Genomic DNA, 27,206 nt, shown 5'->3' on the forward strand with positions numbered 1-27,206 from the left:
ATTAAGTGATTCCCCTGCAGAGCGCAGACTCATTGGAGAAGCTACCTAAAGCCAATGATTACCAGTGCCCAGTATGAGGTGAGTTCCAGAGGTTAAGCTCTACAGGCTGTGTTGAATATTGCTTCCACCAGCTGTGCTGATACTCAATGGAAGCAGGGAGAAGAACCGAGGGAGAGAAAACACTAACATTAATATTTTCTTCCTTGTCCACTGCTGGTGGCAGAGTTTGTATTGCAAAGAGAGACTGATGTATCACATGCAAGAGAAAGCAGATTTTGAGTTTTGAGTCAGTGCTCTCACTGGAGGTGGCAGAAGGCAGGGCTACAGTTTTTACCACGTGCTTCTTCTGAATCGTCTACTGCCTGCAATTTGTGGTTTCTGCAGTAGCAAAAGAAATAATTAAAGTGTCTAAGGCAAGTTACAGGATGACTTTAACCTGTATTTGAATTTTTGAAACTATGTCCCTGTGCAGTTCTTTGATAACCTGAGGTGATCAAACAAACAAAACAAGTGCATTTTTGCTTTCAGAGACTGGCATTTGTCCATGCAACTGGACCAACCCAAGTAAGATTTCCTCTCAAGCTGATGTATAGGTAATTCTGAGAACTGTCCTTTAGAATAATTCTGAGGGACTTTGACTTTCTTGTACAGCTCAGACATGGGAGGCAGGGTTGGTAGGAAAATATAAGTACTCTTATCGACTCAGAATATGGCATCTGACACTTCTTTTCAGTGCAGTTGTAGTTAATTTGAAATGGCTAGCGCCTTCCACACAGAAATGCTGTGGATTTAATAATCTTTCATTAGTTGTGTGGTTAATCTTGGCTGGATCACAAGCTGACTTGTTTTCTATTGTGAAGTTAATGGAAGCTTCCACCTGTAGACCATCAGCAATTGAGAAACAATTGAGCTGTTAGAAGGTGAATGCTCTTTGATGCCAGGGCTGCTACCAAAATTGTAACTATCTTTGGTAATGATTTTCAGTGCTCCACTTAGCCAACACTCTTGATGTTGATATTAACACCGAGGTCACCCGCTGTAAGATCACCACACCAGGACTGATACTGATGCTTATATTAACACTGATACTATTCAGCATACCAATTACCTGTCTGACTATCAACAGATGTTTTAGAACTTGTTTTGTGACTCTGTTTCCCAAGCCAGACAGTGGATCATCAGTTACATTTGTGTCTTGTAATTCCTCACAGGGAATACAGGCAACATGGGCATCTTTGCATCATGTTGGCAGCTGCCTGTTAAAGAAAATTAGTGTGTGAGTTGGACCCAGTGATGCACAGTTCTGAGGCTCGGGAGGTTGCTTGACTGCAGGCATGGTTTAGAGTTTGTACAAAAGCTTTCTCCTTCTTGTTTATCAACATATTGTGTTTATTACTTTTTTTTCTTATAGCTTAAGCGATTATCTAGTGATACCTGATACAAATGCAAAAATTGAGAAAATTGTCCTACTTTCCAGTGAGATTTTCAAAAGATGACTGATGAATGAGAAAGTTTTCACTTGGAAAAAAAGTAGGATCACAGGATCTCAATTACAGATGAGGAGTGAGCTCGTTTCACCTTTTAAAGTACATTTTCTAATAGAAATCTCTCTTTCAGAAAAAAAATCTAGGGCAACTTATGTAACTGAATATGTGAGAAGAAATAAAATTATAGCATTACATTATTTAGGAAGGAACTTTCTCTGAGGTGTATGTGATACTTGAATACGAGTGACAGAATTTTTGTTAGATAGTCATTGAAAGTCAAACAGTTCAAATTCCTACTTGACAACATCAAACTAATTGTGATAAACAGAAATATTTAAAGAGTTTGAGAGTTTTACATTATGATAATCCTCATATCAAAGCACTTCAAGAATATTCAATGCACAAAACTATCAGTTTAACTTAAATTTAAATCCAAAAATTCACTCTGGTTTTGGTTTTGCTAGCCATGTAGTTGTTTTGTCACAGATGTCGCTTTCTTCAAGAAGAAAAAGAGAGAAGATACTGCAGTACAGACATTATATTATAAATGTTTTGCAAATAACAAGGCTGAATATTAGTGCCAATAGAAAGAAAGAGAGAAAGAGAGAAAGGAAGAAAATGAGAATTTGACTATCAGGAAATGAAACAACTTTTATATTTTATATCCTGAATGAAAGCATGGAAATTATTCTGACTGCTTCCAGATGGAGAATTCAGTGTAGTGCAAGCTGAATAGAGGGCTAACTACTAAAAATGCTACAAGTTAATAAGTCTTTTACACTTAAATAAAGCTTTGTGTAATAGTTAAACCAAAGTCCCAAAAATGAATACAAATCTCATCATTTCAAATGAAAGGAGTGGCAAGAGGTATTTGGGATTTTTGTTGTATTTGCAGCTAACCAGGCAGCTAGCTGAAACATTTCTGGTCAAAGACAATGTTTCCTATTGAAACCCTTTGCCTTTAATTGTAAATGAGGTTTACATGAAGGTTTGAACTGATTTTTGGATACATGTTTTCTGGAAATCATTGAAAGAAATGAAAAGGGCAAGGATGTCTGCATCACAGGGCTCTCCCTGTTGCTTTCTGACATTCGTTACAACCGATCAAAGGATAACAGAAACAGATTTGTGACTGACCTTGGCAAAAATGGTTAGCTGAGGAATGTGTGAGAGTTTCCAATGAATGGGACATGGTTTAGACTTGATATTGAATTGGAAGATGAGGAAATTTAATGTCACATTGGAGGGAACTGTGGCATTTGACAACTATCTGCAAAAGGTAGCTCACTTTCTGCATATGTGAATAAAACAGAATACTGATTAGAGCTGCCACTGAAAAAGAAAAGATTCAGACAAATGAAGACAGGTGAACTGCTTCTCAGCACAAGTGTAGAAGGAACTGGAGAAATGTATGTGGTAGCAGGTAGGAAAGAAAGAAAAAGAAGTATCTAAAGGAAAATGTAAAGTGTAATGTAAATGTAATGTGTAAATGTAAACTACTTCAAATGCTAATCAAGGCCCTAGGGATTCTGCATTTATACTTGCACATATGAACATAATGGCTATTTAGTATTTTAGAATAAACCCAATCTTCAAATAAAAATGAAAAAAAAGAAACACACCAGTTGAAAAATTGTACTTTTTTTTAATCGGTGGAGTGGCGTTTGTTTGTTTGTTTGTTTGTTTTGTGTGTGTCCTCATTCCTACAACAAGATAGGATAGGGGAGGAAAGGAAGGAATAAAGCAATCCCACAGTAATTTTTTTCCTTGAGTATTCTGCTTGCTGCAGCTTAGTTCTGATTCCTTAAGTTCCTCATTAAACGTTTCTGGTAACAAAAGGTAAGACAAGTCAAATACATATCAGGAAGACTGCTGGAAACATCTTCATCTGTGGTAGGAAGAAAGGTCAAGAAGGAGCCTAAGGGGAGGCTGACAGAAAGTGAGGTAAAAAGTAAATCTAAGTATTATATGTACTGGGGCTTGTTAGACTTGCTGTTTTGAGGGAGAGAAAATCAACTTCTTAAGAAGATTTTACAAGTTTCTTGCTCAATAAAACAATTTCTGTGCCACCTGTAAAGTTTGAGGGGGTGGGATGCAGCACAGAGCATAGAATCTATAAAGCAAGTAATGTCAAAACAGCTCTAGTAACAAAGTCTTTGTTTGAATAAGGAACTGTAATGGGGATGGTTGTTATTTTTTTCTGTAATAAATAAACTTTGTCTCTATGTTAAAATGCATTGGTGTTACCTATCTCCCTTGCCTGCATTAGAGAATGTGAGTAAAGATTTGAGAAAAAAAAGGGTTCTTTTAAAATTTCTATTTAAGAATTACACAATAAATATCAGTTTGTTCACCTGCTCAAAATATTTGCTAATCATAGTTTTAAGTCACAAACTTAAGACATGCAAATCCTTTTTTTATTCCACAGCAGCCACGTACTTAGCTTTTTGCTTGCTATTACAAGTAGAAAAGTTACAGTGCAATTATAGCTTCTTCTGGCATCAGCTGGCATTCACCTGTGCATCAGCTGAGTGACAGTATTTCTCACTCTGCCAAAAAGTCACTGTCCTTTTTGAATGAGAAGGAAGTGTCATGCGGATGGATTCTCTGGGGAAAAAACAAAGCACATGGCAGCACGAAGTGAGTGTTTTTGAAAGAGAGCAATCTTACTTCAGTTCTTTCTATGCTTTATCAATACGTAGGTTTGTGACAAAGGAATATGTAATTTACTACTTATAATTAGTTAAATAAAAACTGTTGGAAAACTCAGGACTTGACCTTTGCTCAAGTAGCAAGGCTGTTGCACCAGGACGCAGATACAGAACTAAAATATTTCTAGCCTTTTTTTTTTTTTTTCAGTAGGAGGATTAATTTTTTCAGTTAAGTGTAATGAAAAATGTGCTGTTTCTGTATAGCCAATTATTTGTTAGAATATTTGTTTTCAATACCTGATTTATATTTGTAAACATCAGTTTCGTGAGTGATAATCAGAGGAACAGAGAAGTACCTTGTAAATTACAATAATCTGCAAAGGTATGTACATGCTAGCAATGGCTTTTATGCTACATCATTGTACAGCTTACATCATTGTACAGCTTCTCACAGTATGTAGACATGAATGTATTAAGCAGAAAGAAGGTCATGTAGTGACAGGATCTATGTTCCATAGAAGTAAAAAGCAAAATTCCATAGATTTCAGTGGAACCAGAAGCAGATTTGGAGGCAGAAGATAAAAGGTATAGAGAATGATCGGTAAATCTGGGAAATGTTATGTAGCAGAGTGTAAGATACATGCATATCTGTATTTGGCAAGTGAGGCAGCAGTTAAGTTACTGAAAAGTGAGAAAGCCAATTAAGGAAAAAGAAATCAGGTTTCTAGAAAAGGCTGTCTTACTCCTCTTCTATTAAGAACTGAAGTAGTACTGCCTCCTTACACAAGCATACACTATTTTCAGTTCTGGAGAAAAGCCATTATATGACAGGATGTTATACTGAGGAGCTGAATGTCAGGGGAGAGAATCAGAGCACCCCACACCTGAAGAGACCTATGGCTGAGGGAGCTAAGCCATGGGGTGCAGGATAAGGCAGAACACTGAGATGCAGTACTTCTCCCTACCTATAAATCATTTATAGCTCAGAGAAGCAGAGAAGTCATTCCAGTAATTTCAGCAGGTTTTAGAGGAGGTCACCTTTTGTAACTCAGCCCTATTTACTCCAAATATAATTTAATTCAGGTCAAGGAGCTGAGTAATACTATTACTAGTGATTTGCCATATCACTCTTTTGATGTCCATGCTGCTATTGCTTCAGCCAGGAAGATCAATAATGCTCACAGAGAATGAAAATGTCTCTAAATCCTACATTTATCTTCTTCTCCTACTAAATACTCACCACCAATCTTATCTGAAAAATTACCTGTATCACGACGTTGGTTTTTTGTTTTTTTTTTTTTAATTTTTAAAAATTTTTTATTTTATTCAGAAAGCAGCTAAATCTACAGCAGTTGTACCAGCACACTTCTATGGCCTCCAGCTTCAAGATTTGTTTATATTAGACAGAATAACCATTCAGATGTTTTTCATTTTTAATGCAACTCTTTTATTACTTGTAATGAGCACCCATAGTAATTACATTAGGATAGATGGGAAACAAATGTCCGAGTTAACCATAAAAAAGGATTATTTGCAGTAGTTAGGTGAGTGCTTATTCTTGTGTGTTTGTTAAGTTCCTGATACACTCGGATGCTTTTGCAATCAATAATAAAACACTGCAATCTGCAAACACAATGACTGCTCTTCTCTAAGTTTGGCCCTTCTTTATTTGTAATTGAAATGACATCTGCTGAAATGCATAGAGTTTGTTTGTTAATAGAAGAGCTTCTAAATGAGGTTTCTGATGCTAATGCAATGAGTGGAAATTGGAAAGGGAAAAGAAGTGTAGGAAAGGATGTATGAGTGATGTAAAGAACAATTTGCTACCTAGCTTAAGGCTGGAATGATTGTATAAGCACCAACAGAAAGGCTGGCTGGAAGAAGCTGGTTTTAGGCTATACCTGTTAGTGTATAGACCGGGGAAAAGTGCTGAGAAAATTGAATTTTAGGAACAGAGTCTGTCTAATGAGCATTTCTCCTCCAGAACAAGCCTTAGAAAGTCAGTGCGGGAACCTTTTTGAGTACATCGGTCCCAAGAGGAAAATGCACCAATGACTGGTGCCAGGGACCTTTCACACTGGGCTAATGAAGAGAATCTTAATTCTTTGCTTTGAAGGTATTATCACAAAAGATTTTCATAGCAATTTGGAGGATAGAATTCCGCAATTAAGAATTGGGAACTTCTCTCCACTAATTAACGCTTAAGTATTTTTTCAAATACAACACAAAACATGTTTGCTATTGTTGAGAACATTCATATCGCTGAGAGCCACCTGGTGATGAACTCTTTCGTCTTGATTGTTTCTTAGCACACCAACAACCTAATACCTAATAGATGGCTTTTGCTAGGCTTCTCTTAGTACTGTTTTATATTTCCCTGGCACAGGCACCAAGGGCAAGGAACACCCCTTCAGCAACAAAGCTGATTTTGCAGCTCTCTCCCAGGCAATGCTGTCTCTTCGTGAAACACCTACCACTACAGCGAGAGAGATGCGTATCTGGAAATATTCTCTGCAATTACTGCCCACACCTTCTTGATAATTCATGGTGTGACTGATGAAAAACAAACTCTTGATACTAAATGTATTGTCATATGGTACTGGGTAAGGTGTACTAGGCAATGTGAAAAAGGCTGTAAGACAAATCAATGCAGTTTTCCATCTATGCTCTCTACTGTTCTCTACATTTGAACAACAGTGGCATTTTCTTGAGCATTGTTGCAGCCATTTAACTGAAGTGCATTTTTATAGACCATGCAGCCCCACCTAAGTAAGCTACCAGCTAGCTGGCCTGCTTTCTGAGCAGACAGATGGGATTTTGCAAAGTTTGAGTGGTTTCGGTGCTAAATGGCTCCCTGGGCCAGCTATCCCCAGGAGTCTCTTGCGTTTCGGTGAGCTTCTTATCCAAAAGCTTGGAAAATGTTATTGCTGCCACATGAGAGTCAGGCAGCTGAATGCCAAGAGTGGATAAACTGCCCACATTGCCTATCCATTATCCATGCTGGGCTCCAGCCATCAGCAACGGGACCAACCGAGGCAGCAGCAGATGAGGCCCGACCAGCTCCGTAAGCTCTTTTATTTCTCTGTCAGCCTGATACGGATGCGCCAGGAGGCTGAGCGGGTGCTACAGCTCCCACCCGGGGCAGCCGGAGCCTTCGGGGCAGACGGGACCAGCGCCTGCTTCAGACCAGCCCCGCTCAGGGGAGCAGCGCGTGGAGCAGCCGGGGCGGGGGCGGCCGCGAGCTGCGCGCCTATTGGTTGCCGCGCCTCCCCCCGCCCCGGGGCGCTGGCCGCGGCGGAGCCTGCAGGCGGCGCCTCCGCCTCAAAGTTTGCCCCCGCGGGCAGCGCCCGTCTCTGCGCTCTTCTCCGGGCGCCCGGGCGGAGCGGTGGGGGGCGGTGATGGCGGGGCGCGACCGGGCGCGCTGAGGAACGAGCGGACGGAGAGCGAGGGGAGGAGGGCACCATGCGCTCTCTGAACATCACCCCGGAGCAGTTCGCGCAGCTCCTGCGGGACAACAACGTGACGCGAGAGCAGTTCATCGCCCTGTACGGGCTGCAGCCGCTGGTGTACGTCCCGGAGCTGCCGGGCCGCACCAAGGTGGCCTTCGTCCTCATCTGCGCGCTCATCTTCGCCCTGGCGCTTTTCGGCAACTGCTTGGTGCTCTACGTGGTGACCCGCAGCAGGGCCATGAGGACCGTCACCAACATCTTCATCTGCTCCCTGGCGCTCAGCGACCTCCTCATCGCCTTCTTCTGCGTCCCCTTCACCATGCTGCAGAACATCTCCTCCGAGTGGCTGGGCGGTGCGTGCCGGGCGGGTGCGGCGGTCCCCTCGGGTTGGATGCCGCCCGGCTGAGAAGCTCCCTGGGGCGGACAGCGGTCTGCCGCTCCCAAGCCCTGGGCGGTGTGCTGCTCGAAGCCCTGGGCACGCTCAGGGTGGAGGGGGTTGCGCTCCACAACTTGCGCTGCTGGTCGTGTTCGGGTGCTTGCACGCTTTGCGCGGTCGGGGTTTGATCTGTGAGCGCTGAATGCGGTAACTTCAGACTAATGCACATTAAGTGGAGTTAAGTAACGGCTACGCCGTTCCCTCGGGTTATGTTAAAAGCGCTGTGCTTTCGTGCTGGTGTTCGTTAAAAGTTGTGGTGCGTTTGTAAGTTCGTGGAGTAGTCTTGCAGTGGTGTTATTTTTTCTTTCTTCGAAACCTGAAGTTAGAACTCTTTAACCCTTGATGGGGAGAAGGAGCATCTCCTCAGAGAGCACAGGCAGGATTTACCTTTGTAGTAACGTGCTGTTTCAAGATATGATTTTTTCTTGGGAATTTTGTTATCTGGAGCACGAGTCTTACATGGGGCGGCTGAAGGAGCTTGGGATTGTTCAGTCGGGAGAAGAGAAAGCTCAGGGCAGACCTCAGGCTCTCTGCAACTGCCTGAAAAGAGGTTGTGGTGAGATGGGGTCTGCCTCTGCCCCCAGGTAACAGTGCACCAGGGGAGCTTCAGGTTGGTGATTAGGAAGCATTTATTCTCAGAAAAGGAGGTGATGCGCTGCTACAGGCTGCTCAGGGAGGTGGTGGAATCACCATCCTTGGAGTTGTTCAAGAAACATGTAGGTACGGCACCGAGGGTCATGAGCCGTGGGCATGGTGTGGTGGGTTAGAGGTTGGATTGCATGATCTCAGTGGTCTTTTCTGACATAAATGATTCTGTGTTGTGTTGCCATTAGTCTGAAGGACTTGTGTGTAAGGCCTCTGATACCTAGCAAGCACTTTAAAATGCATCCCAGGTCCAAAGAAGTTTAAAGACGAAAAGACAGGTGATGTAATGTTAGTTAAAGGGCATTTACCTTCCTTTTCTTGCTCCTAAAACGCGGTGTTGAATAAATAAAATAAAAGGGATGGTTTTGCAACAAGGAGCAGGTAAGGTCTTTGTACAACAGCAGATTGAACTGTTTCTTAAAAAAAAAAAAAAAAAAAGTGTCCATAAAGTGACTCCATTAATTTCAGTTCCCGAGGCTTGCTGTGCTGCTGGGAGGTACTGAACTGAGGCTATCTTCAGAGCATTAAGATTTAATTTCAGTACATTTGATGGATGAGAATGCAGGATAGGAATTGGCTGATCAGAGGAGACTTGAAAAGCAGAGATTTGAAACATGGGTACCTAACACAGTGAGAAGTAGGTTTGATTTTTTTTTTAATTTTTTTTATTTTTTTTTTATTTCTTTTTTTTTGTCTCAAAATCAAGAAGTTCCTAGGAAAAGTGATAAATATGAAACTACAGGAGCAACTAATAAGTTAAATGAGAAAAGCTGTTTTTGCAGCTGTTTTATTTTCTTACAAGATGACTTTGGGGAAGGAACTATTGTTTTTAAGATGGTGCACCTTAATATTGATATGGAGCCCCCAGATTAATATGGGTATGTCATAAAAATAATAGGGAAACTGTTAGTTATACAACTGTTCCTTCTTTTGTACTACTACTTCTCCTTGCTCAGAGAAGAATACAGCAGTAAGAAACACCAAGAGATCCCACACAAAAGGGAAAGGACTGAACTGATGTACCTTCCCCTAAATGTTAGAGTTGTGAATCTTCTCTCTTGATGGGGAGAATACCTATCTGTCAGTTTGAGACTGAACATCTGATCAGAGCCATCTGAAAGCTTGGTGGCATGAAGCTTCTGCCCGAGGTGGAATTGCAGCAGACATGCCAAAGATGTGCTTTATCCCAATTGTTCTGCATACACATCTTCATTTATCTTATTGAGGGTGCTTGACAAAATCTAGAAGTCAGTATACAATCACAGCATAGTTGAAACATGTATCTTCACTATTTGGATATTTTGAGGTATACTGTTGTATGAGTTTTACTGTATTTTTTGTTTACGCTCTGATGTCTTAGAGCTTCTTTACTACAAGTGGGATTCATAGTTCCTATGATTTTGATGTTGACATTAATTGTCCTGTTAGGATAATTGGATTTAACTAACATTATAATGTTGGAAGTGCATAATAAGTAACATAATTGATGAATGTTTGCCTTGACTGGGAATGGAAGAGAAGAAAGGGAAACAAATGAAATGTAAAATGATGGTACCCCAGGGGTATCTGGTTCCTGAGGATCATACTGTAAAGCATGAATGGTTATTACATTTATATATTATCTGAGGCTGCCAGACTGGGAGGGCTTTTCCTTCCTAGTTTTATTGGTTCAGTTTTCCTTTTGCCTTCCATTTTCTAGCCTGAGAAAGTTTAGTTCATCCATCTTAATGCAACATGTCTGTTCTGGGTTGTTCTAACTCCCATCTACTGAGAAAAAGGTGACTTGACTGTGTAGTATATTTCTGCTGGGAGAAGTACTTTGTCCTGAAGTGCTTGATACTAGAAATATCATTGAGTTTCTGGACATCTGATCTCTTCCCTTCTTGATCTAGCTGCATTTGAATCACTAAAATGAGCACTAGGTATACTAGGTATACTGAGATACAAGTATGTTTTGTACTGACCTTTGTGTTGGAGTTATTTATTTCCATTTTTGTATATATGTGTTTTATTTATCTTCTTTTCCCCCCGCAAAAATCAAGAGGAAGAGGTGAGGGCAGAACTGCAGTCACTCCAGGCTGTAGATACAGAAGTACAAATGTAATAACAGCCACGGCTTTAATGTAGCCATTAACATTTTAGCCATTCAGTGTTATCTCTATGATTGGATGCTATCAGGAAAGAATCGTTCCTGTTTTGTTTCTTCTGAAGTGAAGGGTGAAGTACTTCCATTGAAAAAGCCTCCAGGTGTGCATAGTTTAAAGTAGGACCTCAAGGAAAATGTTCATAATTGACAATGTAAAATAATTCAAATTGTCAATGGTAGAGTCACTCCTTTGTAATAGATAGCATTCCATTGTTACAAATCTGAAAGGCACTGGCATGACTTTTTCCACAATACATTCTTCAACAATTTCTAACTTCACCTACAATTCAGCAATTGAAATCTCAAGAAACTGAGTGTGTAGTGCTTTGCCTGATTATTATGTAGTTCTAACACATATGCAGCAACTGGGAGGACCACCATCTTGACCCAAAATGGGTGAATCTGTCTTGCTTTTGATTCTTAGATCTGTTAAGAATCTATTCAACTGCATGAGACTGTGGAAGTGACAGTGTAACCCATTTCTTGTTTATAATTTGCGACTGAAAAGGCTGTAACGTTCTAGAAGACCTTTAAGTAGAAATTCTGCAATCTCTCAGTAATATGAAAGAAAACTAAAATTGCAGCTTTGGTGTAAGTGATCACTGATATTATATTTAGTTGTAAGAAGGGGATGTAATTGGGGCTTGACTAAAAGATGAATTGATGCATACAGCAAGGAGTGGTTTTGGCACAGAGTGGCACAGTTGAGGATTTGCTTTCTTCTGATCATAGGTGGGAGATAGCAGTGGGGTCTTGTGGTCACACTGATGGCCAGCACTATGAAGGGTAAATCTGTGCTTTTATCTGCTGGCCAAATTTTACAGGATTTGTTTTATTTTCCAAAAATGGGTAGTTAGCTGTTAACTAACTGGATGCTGGTGTTAGCTAACACCAGCATCTTTGCTGAACTGGAGAACTACTGTTTTATTTTGTGCAACACAATACCCCTAGTGAAAGACAAGGCAAAAAAAAAACCAAAAAAAAAACCAAACAGATTACCAGAGACCTAGTATTATGCTTTGTCTTTCTTTTTGATCTTGTGGATTTTGATCTTATCAGATATGCAGAATGCATCAGAATGCATCTTACGGCTGGTGTCAGAAGCAGTTTTTTTCTCATCATCTAGGGAGTGCTGGGTCACCTAAAGCACTACTGAATGCACAGTGGCATTTGGGATGGCTGTGCTCAGTTGCATCCAAGCTGCTGGCCGCATGCAGCCCAATGCAGCTTACAGTGCAGCAGCTCCCTGCCCTGTGGTAGCTCTGCCCCACTGTGTGACCCGGCCCAGCCCCTCAGCACCAAACACCATCTGGGCTGAAACCAGAGTGCAATTAATTGCTAATTCAAGTTGTGGCAGGTAAGTTTATGGGGTTTGATACATTGGCTGAATAGAGTCCTGTGAACAGCAAAACATATGCAGCCATGCTTTCTATTTTGATAAAGGAATCTCAAAGTAAGTTTCAGGATTAGCAAAAAATTGCTGTCTTTACCCCGCGTACATGCTACTCCATTTTCAGTTGACATTAATAGATTACATGAGAATTTTCAAATGGAATGTATAGAGTTGCAACCCAGAATTTGATTATGTCTCTTTACCAGTCTTTCATAAGCCCTATATTTCCGGACAGAAATATCCATCCAAATATCCAAATGTACACAGTCACATTTTATTCACTACACCACCTTTTGGCAGTATGACTGTTTGTGAGCAACAGTTTTTAAGGTTGAAGCACAGGAATAGTAAAATTTCAGCAAAGATCTTTACTGAACAGCTTGAGAACTCATTGAGAATTGCAACCACTGCAGTTGAACTAGCCTGGTATGTTTGTTTCAGAAAAGCAAGGTCACATATTCCACTAGTTTTATGTTTTAATTGCACTTTTTTTTTTTTAAATTAAAAAACAACATTTAAAGACTAGTTTTTGTTACTTGTATACATTAACTATGTAGTATATTTTATGAGGGATGTTCTGAAAGCAATGCCTCCAATTTTATTATGTTGGCCCATGATGTCAGAGGCAGATGTTGGAGGTATGGCAGTAGAGATTGAACCTTCCCACCATTATTCCATCAAGTTTTGTTGTCGTGCAACAGATGGCAGCAGAGAGGCAGTCTGACAGAATGGTGTCTGATATGGAAGTGCAAATGAAGCAAAAGTGTAGAATTAATTCTTTCATGTGGAAACAGTGGCACCCATTGACATTAGCTGAACATTAGACTCTTGTTGAACATTTATGAAAACCAAACAGTGGATGTGAGCACAGGGAGGCAGTGGGTGATGTATTTGAGCAGTGGCAACAGTGGGTCACTTTTGCTGGAGCAGATTTTTACAAGTGTGGCGTGCAGCCTCTTATTCATCACTGATGAAAATACACAGCTAATGCTGGTGACGGATGAAAAATAGTGTTTTGTAGCTGAGAATTTACTCTATCAAATAGTGTATTGTGCTCTTTTATCTGTTGTTTCTTTCATGGAAGTAATTAGGAGGCATTACTTCAGGAGCAACCTTCATGGATACAGCCCTGGACAATTCCTCTTGACTCCATGTGGCCCAGGCCCACACCCATGCCTTTAGTTATCTTGTCTGTCCTACCTCTACCATTTCAGAAAGGTGTGAGTCTTCTGTACATATCTTCAGATATTCAGACATTTTCTAGCAAGTAGTATTAATACTTTTTTTTGTATGAGTAAACATTCCTTTCTGACAAAATATTACTGAATAAAATCAGTGGGCCCTTTGTGTCTGATACTTGGAGATACCTCTGTAAGCTCTCGTTCCTGTTCTTCAGTGTAACTTAAGAAACTTCTTCATTCTGTCTCACTTTAATAATGCTCTCATACTCTGCTTACTGGGATAATACTTGACAGTGTGAAACCTGGAGTGAAACCAGGCAGTTATCAGAGGCTTTCTTTTTTTTTTTTTTTAAAGCTTTTTGTTGAAATTTCCAATTTAAGTTTTATCTAGACTTACTGTAAAGATGACTAGAGAAAGGGTTATCCTAAGTACAGGGAATAATGGGCTTAGGGTTTTTTATTATGTAATATATTGATGGGATGACATTTGAAGAAAGCAGTAAAAGAATGCTGATATAAGGAAGCTTCTAGTTACATTTTCAGGGAATTTCTGCAAGCTATGTATCACATTGATTTGTATGAACATTCAACAGAGTGACTGATGTAAAGTGTTCATTGCATTGATTAAGCCAAGTAAGCAAGTTTGAAGGATATGGATGGATTGGTTAGAGCAATTTAAAATTATTTCTTTATTATTATTATTATTATTATTATTATTATTATTATTATTATTTGTGAGGTCATTATTGTATTCTTGGTAGAAGTACTTGACAATTTCTGTCTTATATTGTGTGAATTGAGACTCTTTACCATGTCTCATTTGCTCCCTGCTAGCAAGTCCCATTTGTCTCTTCAGTAGAGATCTGTATCCTTGATCTCTATCCCTGCCCAAACACCCCAAACTGAATTATTTTCTACCACAATAGCAAGTGAAATGGTATCCTGTGATGGTTTGGTGTTCTTGTAGCAATGTTTTGCTGCACAGTTTTAATGCATCCTTGCATGTTTGTATTTGTTTTTTTTCATTGATTGCTTTGTTTTGAAATAGACTGCTTTTTTTTTTTTTTTTTTTTTTTAAATTGCCTGAAGATTGCAATGCCTGTTTGGGAGACTTTGCCAAACTGTGGGCGAAGCTGAATACGAGCCTTGGTAGGGAAGGAGAGCGGACAGTGTGCAGACAGAATTCTTTGGTCTAGCTACTGTAGTTTGTGTTCACACTTTCCAATCACAGCACAGATTTGATTCTGTGGACTCCGGTATTCATTGATAAATCATGTATGGCTATTCAAGGCATGTGGTCTAAATGAGCTCACACCATACAATTTCCTCAGTGGCTGTAATTGACCGTAAATAGTCAGACTTACTGCAGACCTACTATCATCTGCTAGACTTGTACATTTTTGGTCAGAGCAATATATATCTTCGTTGTCTTCTCTAGGTAATAGGTGAGAGACAATTACCTTTCTCTTAGTAGTTTAATTACTAAGGCTACAAAATACTTATATGCCCAAGAATTGATTTAAAATGCACTTTGTTCAGTCTAGTCTGAAGTACCTTTAAGGATATTTTCTGTATAATTGCAGCAGACTTGTTTTCTGCTGTGAGGTTACGAAATACAAAGAAACAGGACATGCTTGCATCAAGCAAGCTGAAGAGAGCTATTTTACAAGCTGAGATAAAGACTTTCAGTGGAAGGGCTTAGTCAATAACACTTCAACAGAGGAAGGAGCAATTTAACTTCTATCAGAGAATAGTTTTAGAATTTTGCCTTTCTTTTATTAAAAGAAATAATAAATAATTTCAATAAAAATTTTATTGAAACGGGGGATGAAACAGCAAACTCATCGGAACAATGATCGTGATAATGAAGACATGAAGAATTGTTTAAGGACATACAGTTCATATTTACAGACTTCCGAATATGCTGTTGTTTGGGAGCACTCATAATGGATTGAATAAACCATGCAGTTTTCATCAGTGCATAAGGGGATACTTTTGGGAGCCTCTTAATGTCTTGAGAAGAAGAAGCAATTAGTTATTTTCATTCCCAGTAATCCTCTGGAAATTTTCTTTCTCCATTGGAAATGATTGGCATTTAAATGCTTCAGTGTTGTCTTCAGTAACAAGCTATTGGAAGGTTTCCTGGAAAATTTTTAGAAAGTTTTGCATTTTGATAATTTAAAGATACTGATATTATCTTAAATATGTATGTTTTAAAGTATTCAAAAATAGTCGCATCTTTCTGTATAGCAGGAAAACTAATTGAAAAATGAGGAGGCAGGAAGGGAGATACTTTCCTAGCAGTTTTCTCTTTAAAAATAAATGATTGAATGGCCTTTAAAAAAAATCCTCGAAAAATATTTATCAGATTATTTCTGCTGCATATGAGATTACTAAGGCCTCTTGACAGTTTGCAAAAGACCGAAAAGAAAACTGCTCTGAAAGATTTAGTATAGGCACAGCTAAAACAAAACGAACAAAACAAAAGCAGAAACCTCTGAGAATCTAATAAATAGGGATAAGTTTTTTGTGCTTCTCAGTTATAGCAGAAAACTATTTCAGTGCCTGGAATCATATCAAAACATTTGATGTATAGGAGCAGATATCATGTTATCCAATATAATTTACTAATGTTCCTGGTGCTTTTAAGACCTGAAATAGGTCTAGCTGTGTACAGGAGGTAGTCAATGCCGATCTTTTTATTGAGTTCTGACTTCATAGAACCTTAGCTTGGCTTATTTTGTGTTAATAACCTCAGGTAGCTAATGTTTGCACAGGTTTTGGAGTCAGGCTTAAGTGTCTTCAGTTTAATTAGCTTCAGTTTAAGTGAGTGTCTAGCCAGGCTTCTAATATGGATCAGAGGAAGAAGTGGAAAATGCCTTCCTTGTCCTCTGAAAATAGCTAGAAATCTCCTTAATTCAAGGATGTGATGCACACAAGCAGAAAATAGATGATTTTCTCTTTTAAAGTTTTTCCTTCTTTGCTCTCTTTTCCTGTGTTTACCAGATGATCTATCAGTATAAGGCCTGATAGAAAGTAGCCAATTTTGGTCAGTTAACAGAATAAATACACAGGGAAGCAAAGCAGTTTGTGTAGATGGATGAGGATGTGAGGTTGCTATGTCAAGTAGGCCTTTATTTCCAGAATTCTGCTGTAACATTATATTCTGTCTGCGTTGTCTACTTTCTTCGTACTTCACATATTTGAAAGGCAAATAATGACATCTTAGTGAGTTTTGTTTTCAATGAATTAAAGGCTTCAGGTAAACGTTTAGTAATAACAGTGATGCTTAGCTTGGAAATAAGGTGAATGCTGGAGCTTTTCATAAACTTACTAAAGTTACCTTTGGTGCCAAGTGAAATTAATGACAATCTCAGAGAGTCCCCAAAACTGTTGTACTTGGGGGTATTTGGGACCCTTGTGATAAGACTTTCTTCTTGAAGTTGGAAAGCAAGGATTCCAGGCGCCTTTTTTTTGCATTTCAATTGTTCAGTGATTACATCTGTTAGTCAGTGAAGGATAAGGAGTAAGAGGCATCATCTGCATTATGAGGAGACTTAGATGCTGCAAAATCTACCTCACCTGTCTTGGCCCATCAAGTCAATGTGTTCATAATGTTCACTTCTGAATATAGTGTAACAAATATAAGAAAGCTATTCTGATATGAATTCAGCGGAGGGCCATTTAAATGTCAGTGTGGGGAGCACCTCTCCTGGGTGGGTGGAGAAATTAAGGGAGTAGGACTTCTTCAGCCTGAAGAAGAAAGTTTTGTAGTGACCTGGCTGCCATTCTCTGTACATTCAAATATATTACTGAGAAGATGCATTCAGGCTCTTTACAACATTGCATGAAAACAGCCTTTGGCTTAAAGAAGGAAGGCAATCTGAATATAAGGAAGATTTTTCCCTGTGACTGCAGTCAAACAGAAGAAGAGATTCTTCCAGAGATGGTTGTGCTGTCTTCAGCCTTGGAAGTTTTCAAGATTGGAATCTTCTGGGTTTTTATCTAATTTGGTTTGGCTTTGTTCCTAATTCTGCTGTGAGTCAGGAGGCCAGAGTAGAGACCTGCTGAGTTTGTTTTCAACCAGCATTACTCCCTGATTCTCTGATTCTCTTCTGTGCTTATCAAAAACTGACTCAGACCTACGGCCTATTTCCAGATTACATACAATGCTTGAGATATTAGGCAGCTAAATCTCCCCCGAATTAAATCACACCTGGACTTCAATAGCTGTGCAAACTCCTTTCAGTAATTTACTTGAAACTCAACAGCAGCGAAATTTCTGTTAAGAAAAAAAGATTGATTTAGGGTTTATGGGTTTGAAAACAGTATTTTAGAAAGATCTACTGAAGAGTTTATCTCCATGTAGATACTCTATTTCGGAATATTCCTGGAGTAACTGGTGTTGCACTGAGATATCTAGTGCCCTGAAATAATGGTTCCAGATTGTCTTTCTCTTTTTAATTTATTACCACCCATTGTAATCCAACTGCCACTATTCTGAAATAATTACCTTATTTAAAAGTGAATAATCATCATTTTTCTTGCATACGAAAGCTGTTATTGTCTATAACATAAAAACATAAGCTATATAATTTGATGTATTAAAAGACTTGCATAAAATCTTCATCTATCATCAAGCAATTTGGAATGTCTTATATCTATTTGTAAATAATATAACGGAAGTTTAGAAAAATAAGAACAGGCTTTATGTGGAAACACAATGGGGACATTAAATTTGACGGAATAGATTATCTAACAAAGGATTGAATCCAATTCAAACATAATCAAGGACACTGGAGCTGGATCTCAGTTCTGACATCAGATTTCCATTGAAGTTGATGACACTAATGCTGGTTGTGACATTCAAAGTGCTTTTTTTCCTTTTCTTTCTGTTGAACAATTTCAAATGCTTCTGCAAACTAGAAAGGATTTTCTTGTTACTGTTACTTAAATCTGGTGAAGTTTTATATGTGAAACACTGGGGTATCTAATAGCTTCTGAAGGTAGGAAGCTTTTGTATAGCAAGCAAAAATTCCAGGCATGCAGAAGAGCCCTAAAATGATATGGTAGTGTTAGTGCAAGGTGTTTAGAGACCCTTGCCTTAATGGTATGAGAAGCCTTGGAGTTGATACACTGTTCTATTTTCACTGTTGATATGCAGAGGCTTTTCTAGTAGTTTTTAACTACTGTGCATTGGAAAACTGTGGGTGTTTTTTTTTTTTTTGGTTTTTTTTTTTGTTTTTTTTTTTGTTTTTTTGTTTTTTTGTTACTGAGGTGCATATGGCTGCTGTTTTGCTTTGGTTGCAAAGACTGAATCCATCAAGGACTTGAAATGTGTCCCATGTGGCTGAGCAAGTGTTTCTATTTCAGCTGTTTATCTGCCATGAGAAGTATCTTTTTACTACTTTTTAAGATTTAGTTACATTAGTTTAGTTCATCTGTTCCTGTGAATTTGTCTTCAGAGACAAGAAATCAGAAAATTCTGCTTTTTTTTTTTTTTTTTTTTTTTTTTTTTTTTATCTTGGACTTTCAACTGAAGGTATAATGATAGCCTGTGTTCTTTCCCAGTTAGTCAATGGGAAGAAAATGAGAATGTATCAGTAAAGGCAAGGAAAATCTGATTTTAGTGAAATTCTTTTTCTACTCTCAATATGGAAGTTGCCACTCATTGAACTCGAGTTTTCTGTTTCCTCTATGAATAGACACCAGCTGAAAACTTTGTCTCATAACTTTAGCGAATGTCACTGTTTCACCTTGTTACCATAAAGTAATACACTGATGCCTCTTTGCTTCCTAAGAATATTTTGGTGTTCTGGGACTTCGGTGAAAGAGCGGTATATGACAGTAAAGCCGATACAGTGGAGTATGGTTCAAGTGATCTTTGCTATTTGACTTTTTTCAGAGCATGAGGAAAAGCATATTATTGTTTGTTGTTGTTTTTTTTTGTTTTGTTTTTGTTTTTCCCCACAATTCTAACACGCAAACTTGGGCTTATCTTGTGAAAGAGGAGCTTAAACATTTTTCTTTCCTTCAAAATTTTGCTTTTCTGCTCGTATGGTTTCCTTTTTTTTATTTTTATTTTTTATTTTCTTTTTGAATGGTTGTCTTCTACCTTAACTTTGTTATTGAGGAGGAAAGAAAACTAAATAGTGAAAGCTGTTGAAACCAACCAACAATGAAAAACTTCACTTTGATTCAAGGGATTTGGATCTGACTGAAGATCCTTTTAGCTCTGTTTTACTCATGACAGCAGGCTGAGTTTTAGAAGAAATCAGGGACTGTAAGCTGTAACTTCTTATTTGGTTATATTTAGCATTTAACATGTGTGCAGATGTGACTTGACCTTTCTTTTTATCATCCCAGCGTGGAAGTTTCAATGCACTCTGGTTGAAGGGCTCTGAATTTTACAGACTAGGTCTGGTGATTGTATGTGTAGTGCATCCTGTATTGTTCTGGGTCTAGTAAGAAACTGATAAGATGTCAAATTTGTGTAAGAATGACCTTTATACATGTGGGACTTTCTTTGTGCTTATTTTGCTCTTGCCAGCACCTTGGCAACGTACTTAAATCAGAAACTATTATGAGTAACAAACAGGCAGCCTAGAACATAGTGCATTTCCTGCTGAGCATGCTAGGATTTCCTCCAGATAGCTTGAAACTAGACTTCGCTTCATATATGTATATGTGTATGTGTGTGTATGTGTATATAAAGCAGAATAGGAGAGCTGATGTAGAGCAGGTGAACGTAGAATTGTAGAATATCCTGAGTTGGAAGGGACCCACAGAGTTCAACAAGTCCAACTCCAAGGACCAGTCAAAGCCACTCAGAATTCAAATGTTATATCTGAGAACGTTGCCCAAATGCTTTTTGAACCCTGGCAGAATTGGGGCTGTGACTACTGCCCTGGGCAGCCTGCTCCAGTGTGCAGTCACCCTCTGGCAAAGAACCTTTTCCTAACACCCAACCTGACCCTCCCCTGATGCAGCTGCATGCCATTCCCTTGGGTGCTGTCACTGTCACCAGGAGCAGAGATCAGCACCTGTCCCTCTGTTCCCTTCTTGAGGAGCTGTAGAGTGCCATGAGGCTGCCCCTCAGTCTCACTGCCCTCTTGTCTGAGCTGAACAAACCGAGGAACCTCAGCCGCTCTTCAAATGTCTTGCCCTCCAAATCCTTCCCCATCTTTGTAGCCCTCCTTAGGTTAATCCCTAGGTTATGTCCTACTGTCGTTACATCCAAAAGGACACATAGTGTTCAAGGTGAGGCTGCACCAGTGCAGAGTGGGAACAATAGGCATTAAAATGTCCTTAGAATGCTTGTGTTCACAGGTGTAGCACAACACTATGACTATTGAAAACTGCACTTGATGAGTTGTTTTGCTTGATAGTACTTTAGTGACAAGACTACTGTAAACTATTACTTTACCATGATCTGCAACAGTTGCATGTTTTACCTTCTGACTATTCTAGGTGCCTTCGCTTGCAAGATGGTACCATTTGTTCAATCCACTGCCATTGTAACTGAGATTCTTACAATGACCTGCATCGCTGTGGAAAGACACCAGGGAATTGTGCATCCACTAAAAATGAAATGGCAGTACACCAATAAAAGGGCTTTCACGATGCTTGGTAAGATCTTAGGTGTCTCCAGTAACTGTGCATAGCGTGCATGTAGTTGGTGCAGATGGCACGATGAGCAGAATGCATTGATAAGGCAAGTGATTTTGAGATAGAGATGGTATTTATGTTTATAAGTCAGGGAAAGTGCCTATGCATAGAGTAACTACTTGCCAAAATCCTGGCAATAAATCTAGAATGTGAAGTTAAATATTTACTTAACTGAGACTCTAAAACATCTGGCAGCCATTTTTTTTTTTTTTTGTGAGAAGAGGTTCAAAATGTGCAAGCGCTGCTAAAGGATTGTCATAGGAGTAAATAATCCTTATGTTTTAATATTAAGAGAATACAGATAACACTCCTCTTACAAATTAATTTTTTTTTATGTGGATACTGATAAATGAAGACATTTTTGAGAAAAATTGAACTGGTAATGAAAGGTCATGCTGTTACACATCTGATTGTTGACTGTTATATATCGTATATTGAAAACTGCTATTTAATAGTCTACTTTGGCTTTTAAAGATGAAACTGTAGAATTATTAATTCCAAAACTTATGCTTCTTGTTAAAAGATGTATTTGTTTACAGGCATAGTCTGGTTGCTGGCTGTTATTGTTGGGTCACCTATGTGGCATGTGCAACGGCTTGAGGTACGTTACGTGAAATGGCAATTCATGTTTTCAACTCAGTAATTCCTGGATCTTTTTGCACATCTAACTATGAAATTGACTAAGCTCCTGAATAACATAAGAGGGAAATAACAAAAATTGGAGCTTTTTTTCTATGTGCCTGCATGAGAAAGAGGAATAATTAAGTCTTGCATGTGCTGCAAGAAAGACTGCCAGCAGGGACTAGTCATGTCCCTGTTTCTATCAAAAAGCATTATTTGCATTTGAGATTTGCCCAGTAGCTGACTTTTTTTTTTTTTTTTTTTTTTTTTTTTTTTAGGGGACGCAGACGCAGCAGTTGTAGGGCTTAAGTTTGTATTTCAGTATGGCATAGTCTTCTCCAAGATTTTGAAGAATTGTGTCTAGATGAAAGTGTAATTCACTGCCCATTATAGTTTAAGATGATACTGTACTTTTTTTTAGGGGAAAAAAAGTGGCTTATCAGAATCTGCTACTTGTGAGTCTGAATGTTTACCAATTCATTTTGTTGTTATTTTTTAAAATGGAATAATATGTGAAGTGTCTAGATACTTGTCTCTACTTGAAAAATACATAGCAAAGATTTCTTTTGAAAATTGTGATGTAAATAAGCTTTGAGGAGGAGTGCAAATCAGCATCTCCTGACCTCTCTTTGCCAACTTGGTTCAACACAACACTTGGTGTGAAAAAGTGCTTGGAAGAATTTTCTCACTTCAGAAAAATTCTCTGATGAATTCCAGTTGCTGTAATAAGAGCAAGGAATATTTGAATATTATATATTCAATATACAATGCAATAATATGAATGTGCTTTGTTTTTATGTTTGGGATTATTATTATTGTAGTGACTCATCTCCTTTACACTTGCTACAGGTTAAATATGACTTCCTGTATGAAAAAGTGCACATCTGTTGCTTGGAAGAATGGGCCAGTCCAACTTATCAGAAGATATATACCACTTTTATACTTGTTATACTCTTTCTTTTTCCATTGATATTGATGCTTTTCTTGTACACTAAAATTGGTTATGAACTCTGGATTAAGAAACGAGTGGGAGATGCTTCAGTTCTTCAAACCATTCATGGGAGTGAAATGTCTAAAATATCGAGGTTTGTAAAGTGAAATGCACTTGAAACTTTGACTTTTAGAAAGCTATTTTTTCTGTTGTATTTTGAGAACCAGTGCAGAGAAATATTTCTTAGGAAAATCTGCAGGCATAGCCCAGATTTCTAATGCTAGCTAGTTACTTAAACAAGATACTGAAATGAAGGCAACTTAAACATTTTTTGTCAAAATGCAGAATTGCCATACTGTGAATGTCAAGTCTCAATAAATCTGATACTACACATGATGTAGTGTTTGAAATTCTTGTGTTTGGAAGAAGTAGGCCATGAATTGGAAAATAACTTCTACGTTATTTCCATATGGTCTGTGGAGAATTCTTTATATAATTTTAAAAATATGAACTCTGCTTTATGATCCCTTTATAAATTAGATCGGTACTTGGGGGGAAGGGGGGGGGGAAAGGGGAACAGAGTTCTGAAAAGTTATAAAAACCCAATAATTATCAATTGAAGAGAAAGGTAAATTGGTTTACATTTATAACAACTTCATTATTTAATAGTGTACATGGGCTACCTTTTTATATTACTTCACATCTTTGCCCTTAATTGACAGATCAAGCTGATTCAAGATGATGATGTGATAGAAACCTCTAATAGGTCTGCTCATTGAGGAGTTTATCACCTTAAGAAAGGAGAAGACTGGCAAGCAGCTTGGAACTAAATGATTCATTAGACATTTATATAACAAAGTACCTAAGGAAGTGAGCCATTATCAGTCAAAACTGGAAGAGGGTGCAATCTTACATGAGTTTTGTTGAGATGAACTTTGGGCTACTCCCCAGCCTAGCAAGCGTTTCCCATAGTGAAGATCCTATAACTGCTACCAGTCAAGTGTTAACTTTTCAGTTTAAGTGAGAGATCTATCTTGCAATCTATAAATCTAGTTAGATGAATAAAATGTGATTTTGAGAACAATGAGAATTTAATGAATACCTTGAGTTTTGAGGAAGTGCATTTCATGCTCTCATTCCAGCATTTAACCTACCAGTGAAGTCTGAACGTTGCTCTGCCAACTCTGTCAACTAATTTTTTTTTTCCCCCCCTTATAATTGGGTGCTGCGGCCACAAAATGCCTTGCTTTCCTGACAGAGAAATAAAAGGTGTTATTTATTTACTACATTTATATGCTGCTGCAGTTCTTGTTTCAAAAGGAATTATGTACTTCTGATAATTTTTCCAGGGTTTTATTTGCATCTGCAACCATCAGAGCATCTTGGCAAATCTAACTTAATGAGACATATATAAACTACAAATCAATTCATAGTGATTCAGTATGAAATGTCTTGATGCAATTTCAGGAAGAAGAAGCGAGCAATTGTTATGATGGTGACAGTGGTGTTTCTCTTTGCAGTCTGTTGGGCCCCTTTCCACATTATTCACATGATGATGGAATACAGTGAGTATTTGCAATGTGTCATAAAATAAAGCCTTTCCTAGGTTTTTTTTTTTTTTTTTTATAATGAAACTAGAGATGATGAAAGGCTAGTGCTGCTCAGCTATAATATACTCCTGCTAGCAAAGGTTAACGTTCTGCTTCTAAATCCTGGGTCACTGTCTTGTAAGAGTTGCATAATCAACAACAGATGGATTACTCCAAAATCTGGATTGTACACAGTTCTGCAGTGCTCACAGAAAATTTAAATACATTAGAAGTATTATTGGATGTAGTGTTGTCTTGTATCTTAGATACACTTGTTTGTCAGCCACATCTGGTCTTTCCTACTTTATGAATTAAAAAAAGAAAAATGTCTCTACCAAGCTTTATTGCTGAAAGGGTGAAAGGGAACTTGAAATCTCTACAGCTCTTTTAGAATGTGTAAGTTCTTAGAGAGAAGATTGCTATTTTTTTTTCTTCTGAATTTGTGCTGCAGATAATCCAGCTTTGAAAAGGAGGTTTATGAGGTATAACAAGATTCCAGAAATGGCAGACTTGAATATTGGGGTGGTGAACGTATCACTGTGGATTATTTTGTCTGTTATACTATTCTCATTCACCTCAAGGTGAAAGTTATTTCCAAGTAGAAAAATCTCTTGAACAAGTAATTTTGAATAAGAACTTCTACTTGCATCAACGTACGTTCTCATACTGGTTTGAATGAAACCAATGTGAAATATTTATCCTTGCACTTGCCCTGGTTTTAGTGATGTAGGTAGGTATTTTGAAAGTATAAATACTTGGACAACAGGGATTAATATCCCCATTTTATCTGCTAATCCATTTGAACTTTCCCAGTGCTCTGGGTTAGATGCTGTTTTTGAAGCACCATCTTGTCTTTTGCTTTTTGCTGTTTGCCTAAATTCACTTGGGTCTTGCATTGTTCGTCTCCCATCTTCTACATGAGTACTGTGACAACATGTGGAGCTATGCAGTTGGCTATTTGTAGGAGCAGTAACTGTTGTACTCTACTTTCCAAATGCAGCAGGCATTTATTTGCCTTGTGTTGCAGGTAAGATGATAGCAGATAACTCAGCAGTCTTTAACCAGTTGGCCAAAAGAAAAAATGTTTGTATTTGGGCAGAATAAAAAGATGCAAAGATGTAACTATTAAAATGGTCTGGATTGTCTCATGATGAGGTCACCCATAATGCTTGGTGAACTAGGTTCTCTGAAATAATCTTGTGGATTATTTCAGCTGCTGAAAGGGCTTTACTTGCCATATGCATTTGTACTTGTTATTCCATAGTTTGGTAGCCAAGTATTTGAAATCAAGGAATTCAGAGTCCTGTATGATTTAATAATTTAAGAAGTATGAGATGTATCAAGATGATGTATTTTAACTCCATAAGATGATCTCCATAAAGTGAAGAATCCATTTCTGGTCTAGTGACAAGACAGGGATTTGTGTTATGTTGTAGGACTTACTTGGATATGGATGTGAAGGGCAGAGCCAGCTGAACAATAAACATGGCATGTATTTAAGGAACAGGAAGCTTTCTGCTTCTTGGCTATCAAGTGAGTTTTTTGGCTGATAGTTTTCCTCTTCTGGACTAGTCTGTCTTTCACTACTTCTATACACTGCATATGCATGGGTTGGGTAAGATAGACTGTGATATTTGCTTGCTGATTAATTCCTATTACTAATATTAATAAGTTCTACCGAGGTCTTTTATTGACATTAAACAAAAGTTTCTGAAGCTGGACTGCATGTATACGGGTTAAGTAGGAGGTGCTGTTCTGTGCTTTTAGCATGTTTTGTTTTTCCTTTCAGGTAACTTTGAAAAGCAGTATGACGATGTGACAATCAAAATGATCTTTGCAATCGTTCAAATCGTGGGATTCTTCAATTCCATTTGCAACCCTATTGTGTATGCTTTCATGAATGAGAACTTCAAGAAAAATTTTCTATCTGCCATTTGCTTCTGCATTGTGAAAGAAAATGCATCACCAACAAGGCAAGTTGGGAACTCAGGGATTACTATGAGACGGCAAAAGGCAAGTGATTCTCAGAGAGTTCCCACTGACTCGGATGAGGCTAGGAGAGAGGCATTCAGTGATGGCAACATTGAAGTGAAGTTCTGTGATCAACCGTCTTCAAAAAGAAATTTGAAAAGGCACCTCACTTTATTCAGCTCTGAGCTTCCTGTTCATTCTGCAAGCATACAGTAGCATCACAAAGGCTTTGAGAATGGAATAAAATATTCTCTTTATGAAACATTGAACAAGCCATTTAAAATAGTTTTCTAATTTGAATGCTGAAAATGAAAGGGGGAAAATATTTTGATTATAGTAATGTTGGAATAGTAGTTCAGAAAATGTAATATATTTTATAAGGATGAAGAATAAAACTTTGGAAAAATGTTACTGTGTGATTTCAAGGAAAATATTTTTCTTTCTAAGCTAATTTAGGGCTTGCCTTGCTCTTTGCTTTAGGTAGAACAAAAACCAATTGCTTGCCAGTTTATTCTGTCCAGATGTTGGCACACTGCTGGACTGTATTCAGGTGAATGCCAGAAGAGAAGCACTATGGAGAGTGTGCACACTTCCTTTGGACAGCTTGGGAAGCTCACATGAGTCTAACATTGTCTGCATGATCTACTGTCTGTGTAGCTCTGAGGACTGAGAGACTTCAGATCTGAGTTCAGAGAAAGTGTAGACTGAGATGAAATTCGGTTTGCAGAGACAGAGACAGAGAGAGAGAGAGTCAGCAATAATTTGGTTGTGATGAGATTTAGGTGCATTTGTGTGTGAATGTTATTAACAGGAAACATATTAGAAATTAACAATGCATGCATAACTAATGTGCTGTTTTTACAGGTTACTTAGTGGGTACAAAATTAAATGCCAGTGTACTGCCCTGTAAAATGCATTATTCCTGCTGAAAAATGTGGAACTTTAAAGTGCTGTACAAATCAAGGGTCTACAGAAGAGTGATCTGTATATAAACTCAGTGTTTACTCTTAGTCATGCTTTGACGAATAGCTTATGGGT

General features: G+C 38.4%; 1 protein-coding gene across 1 annotated transcript; it reads left to right on the forward strand.

Annotated features, from left to right (window-relative positions):
• Positions 1-7,600: 7,600 nt before the first annotated feature.
• On the forward strand, positions 7,601-26,384 carry QRFPR (pyroglutamylated RFamide peptide receptor; the record flags this gene model as incomplete). The annotated part of the gene is made up of 6 exons (XM_079534514.1): positions 7,601-7,940; positions 20,859-21,017; positions 21,596-21,657; positions 22,527-22,762; positions 24,076-24,173; positions 25,987-26,384. The coding sequence occupies 6 exons, from the start codon at positions 7,601-7,603 to the stop codon at positions 26,382-26,384; spliced, it is 1,293 nt and encodes a 430-aa protein (XP_079390640.1).
• Positions 26,385-27,206: the final 822 nt, after the last annotated feature.

This window comes from Tetrao urogallus (genome assembly GCF_951394365.1).
Source record: "Tetrao urogallus genome assembly, chromosome: 4".
NCBI classification, from domain to species: Eukaryota; Metazoa; Chordata; class Aves; order Galliformes; family Phasianidae; genus Tetrao; species Tetrao urogallus.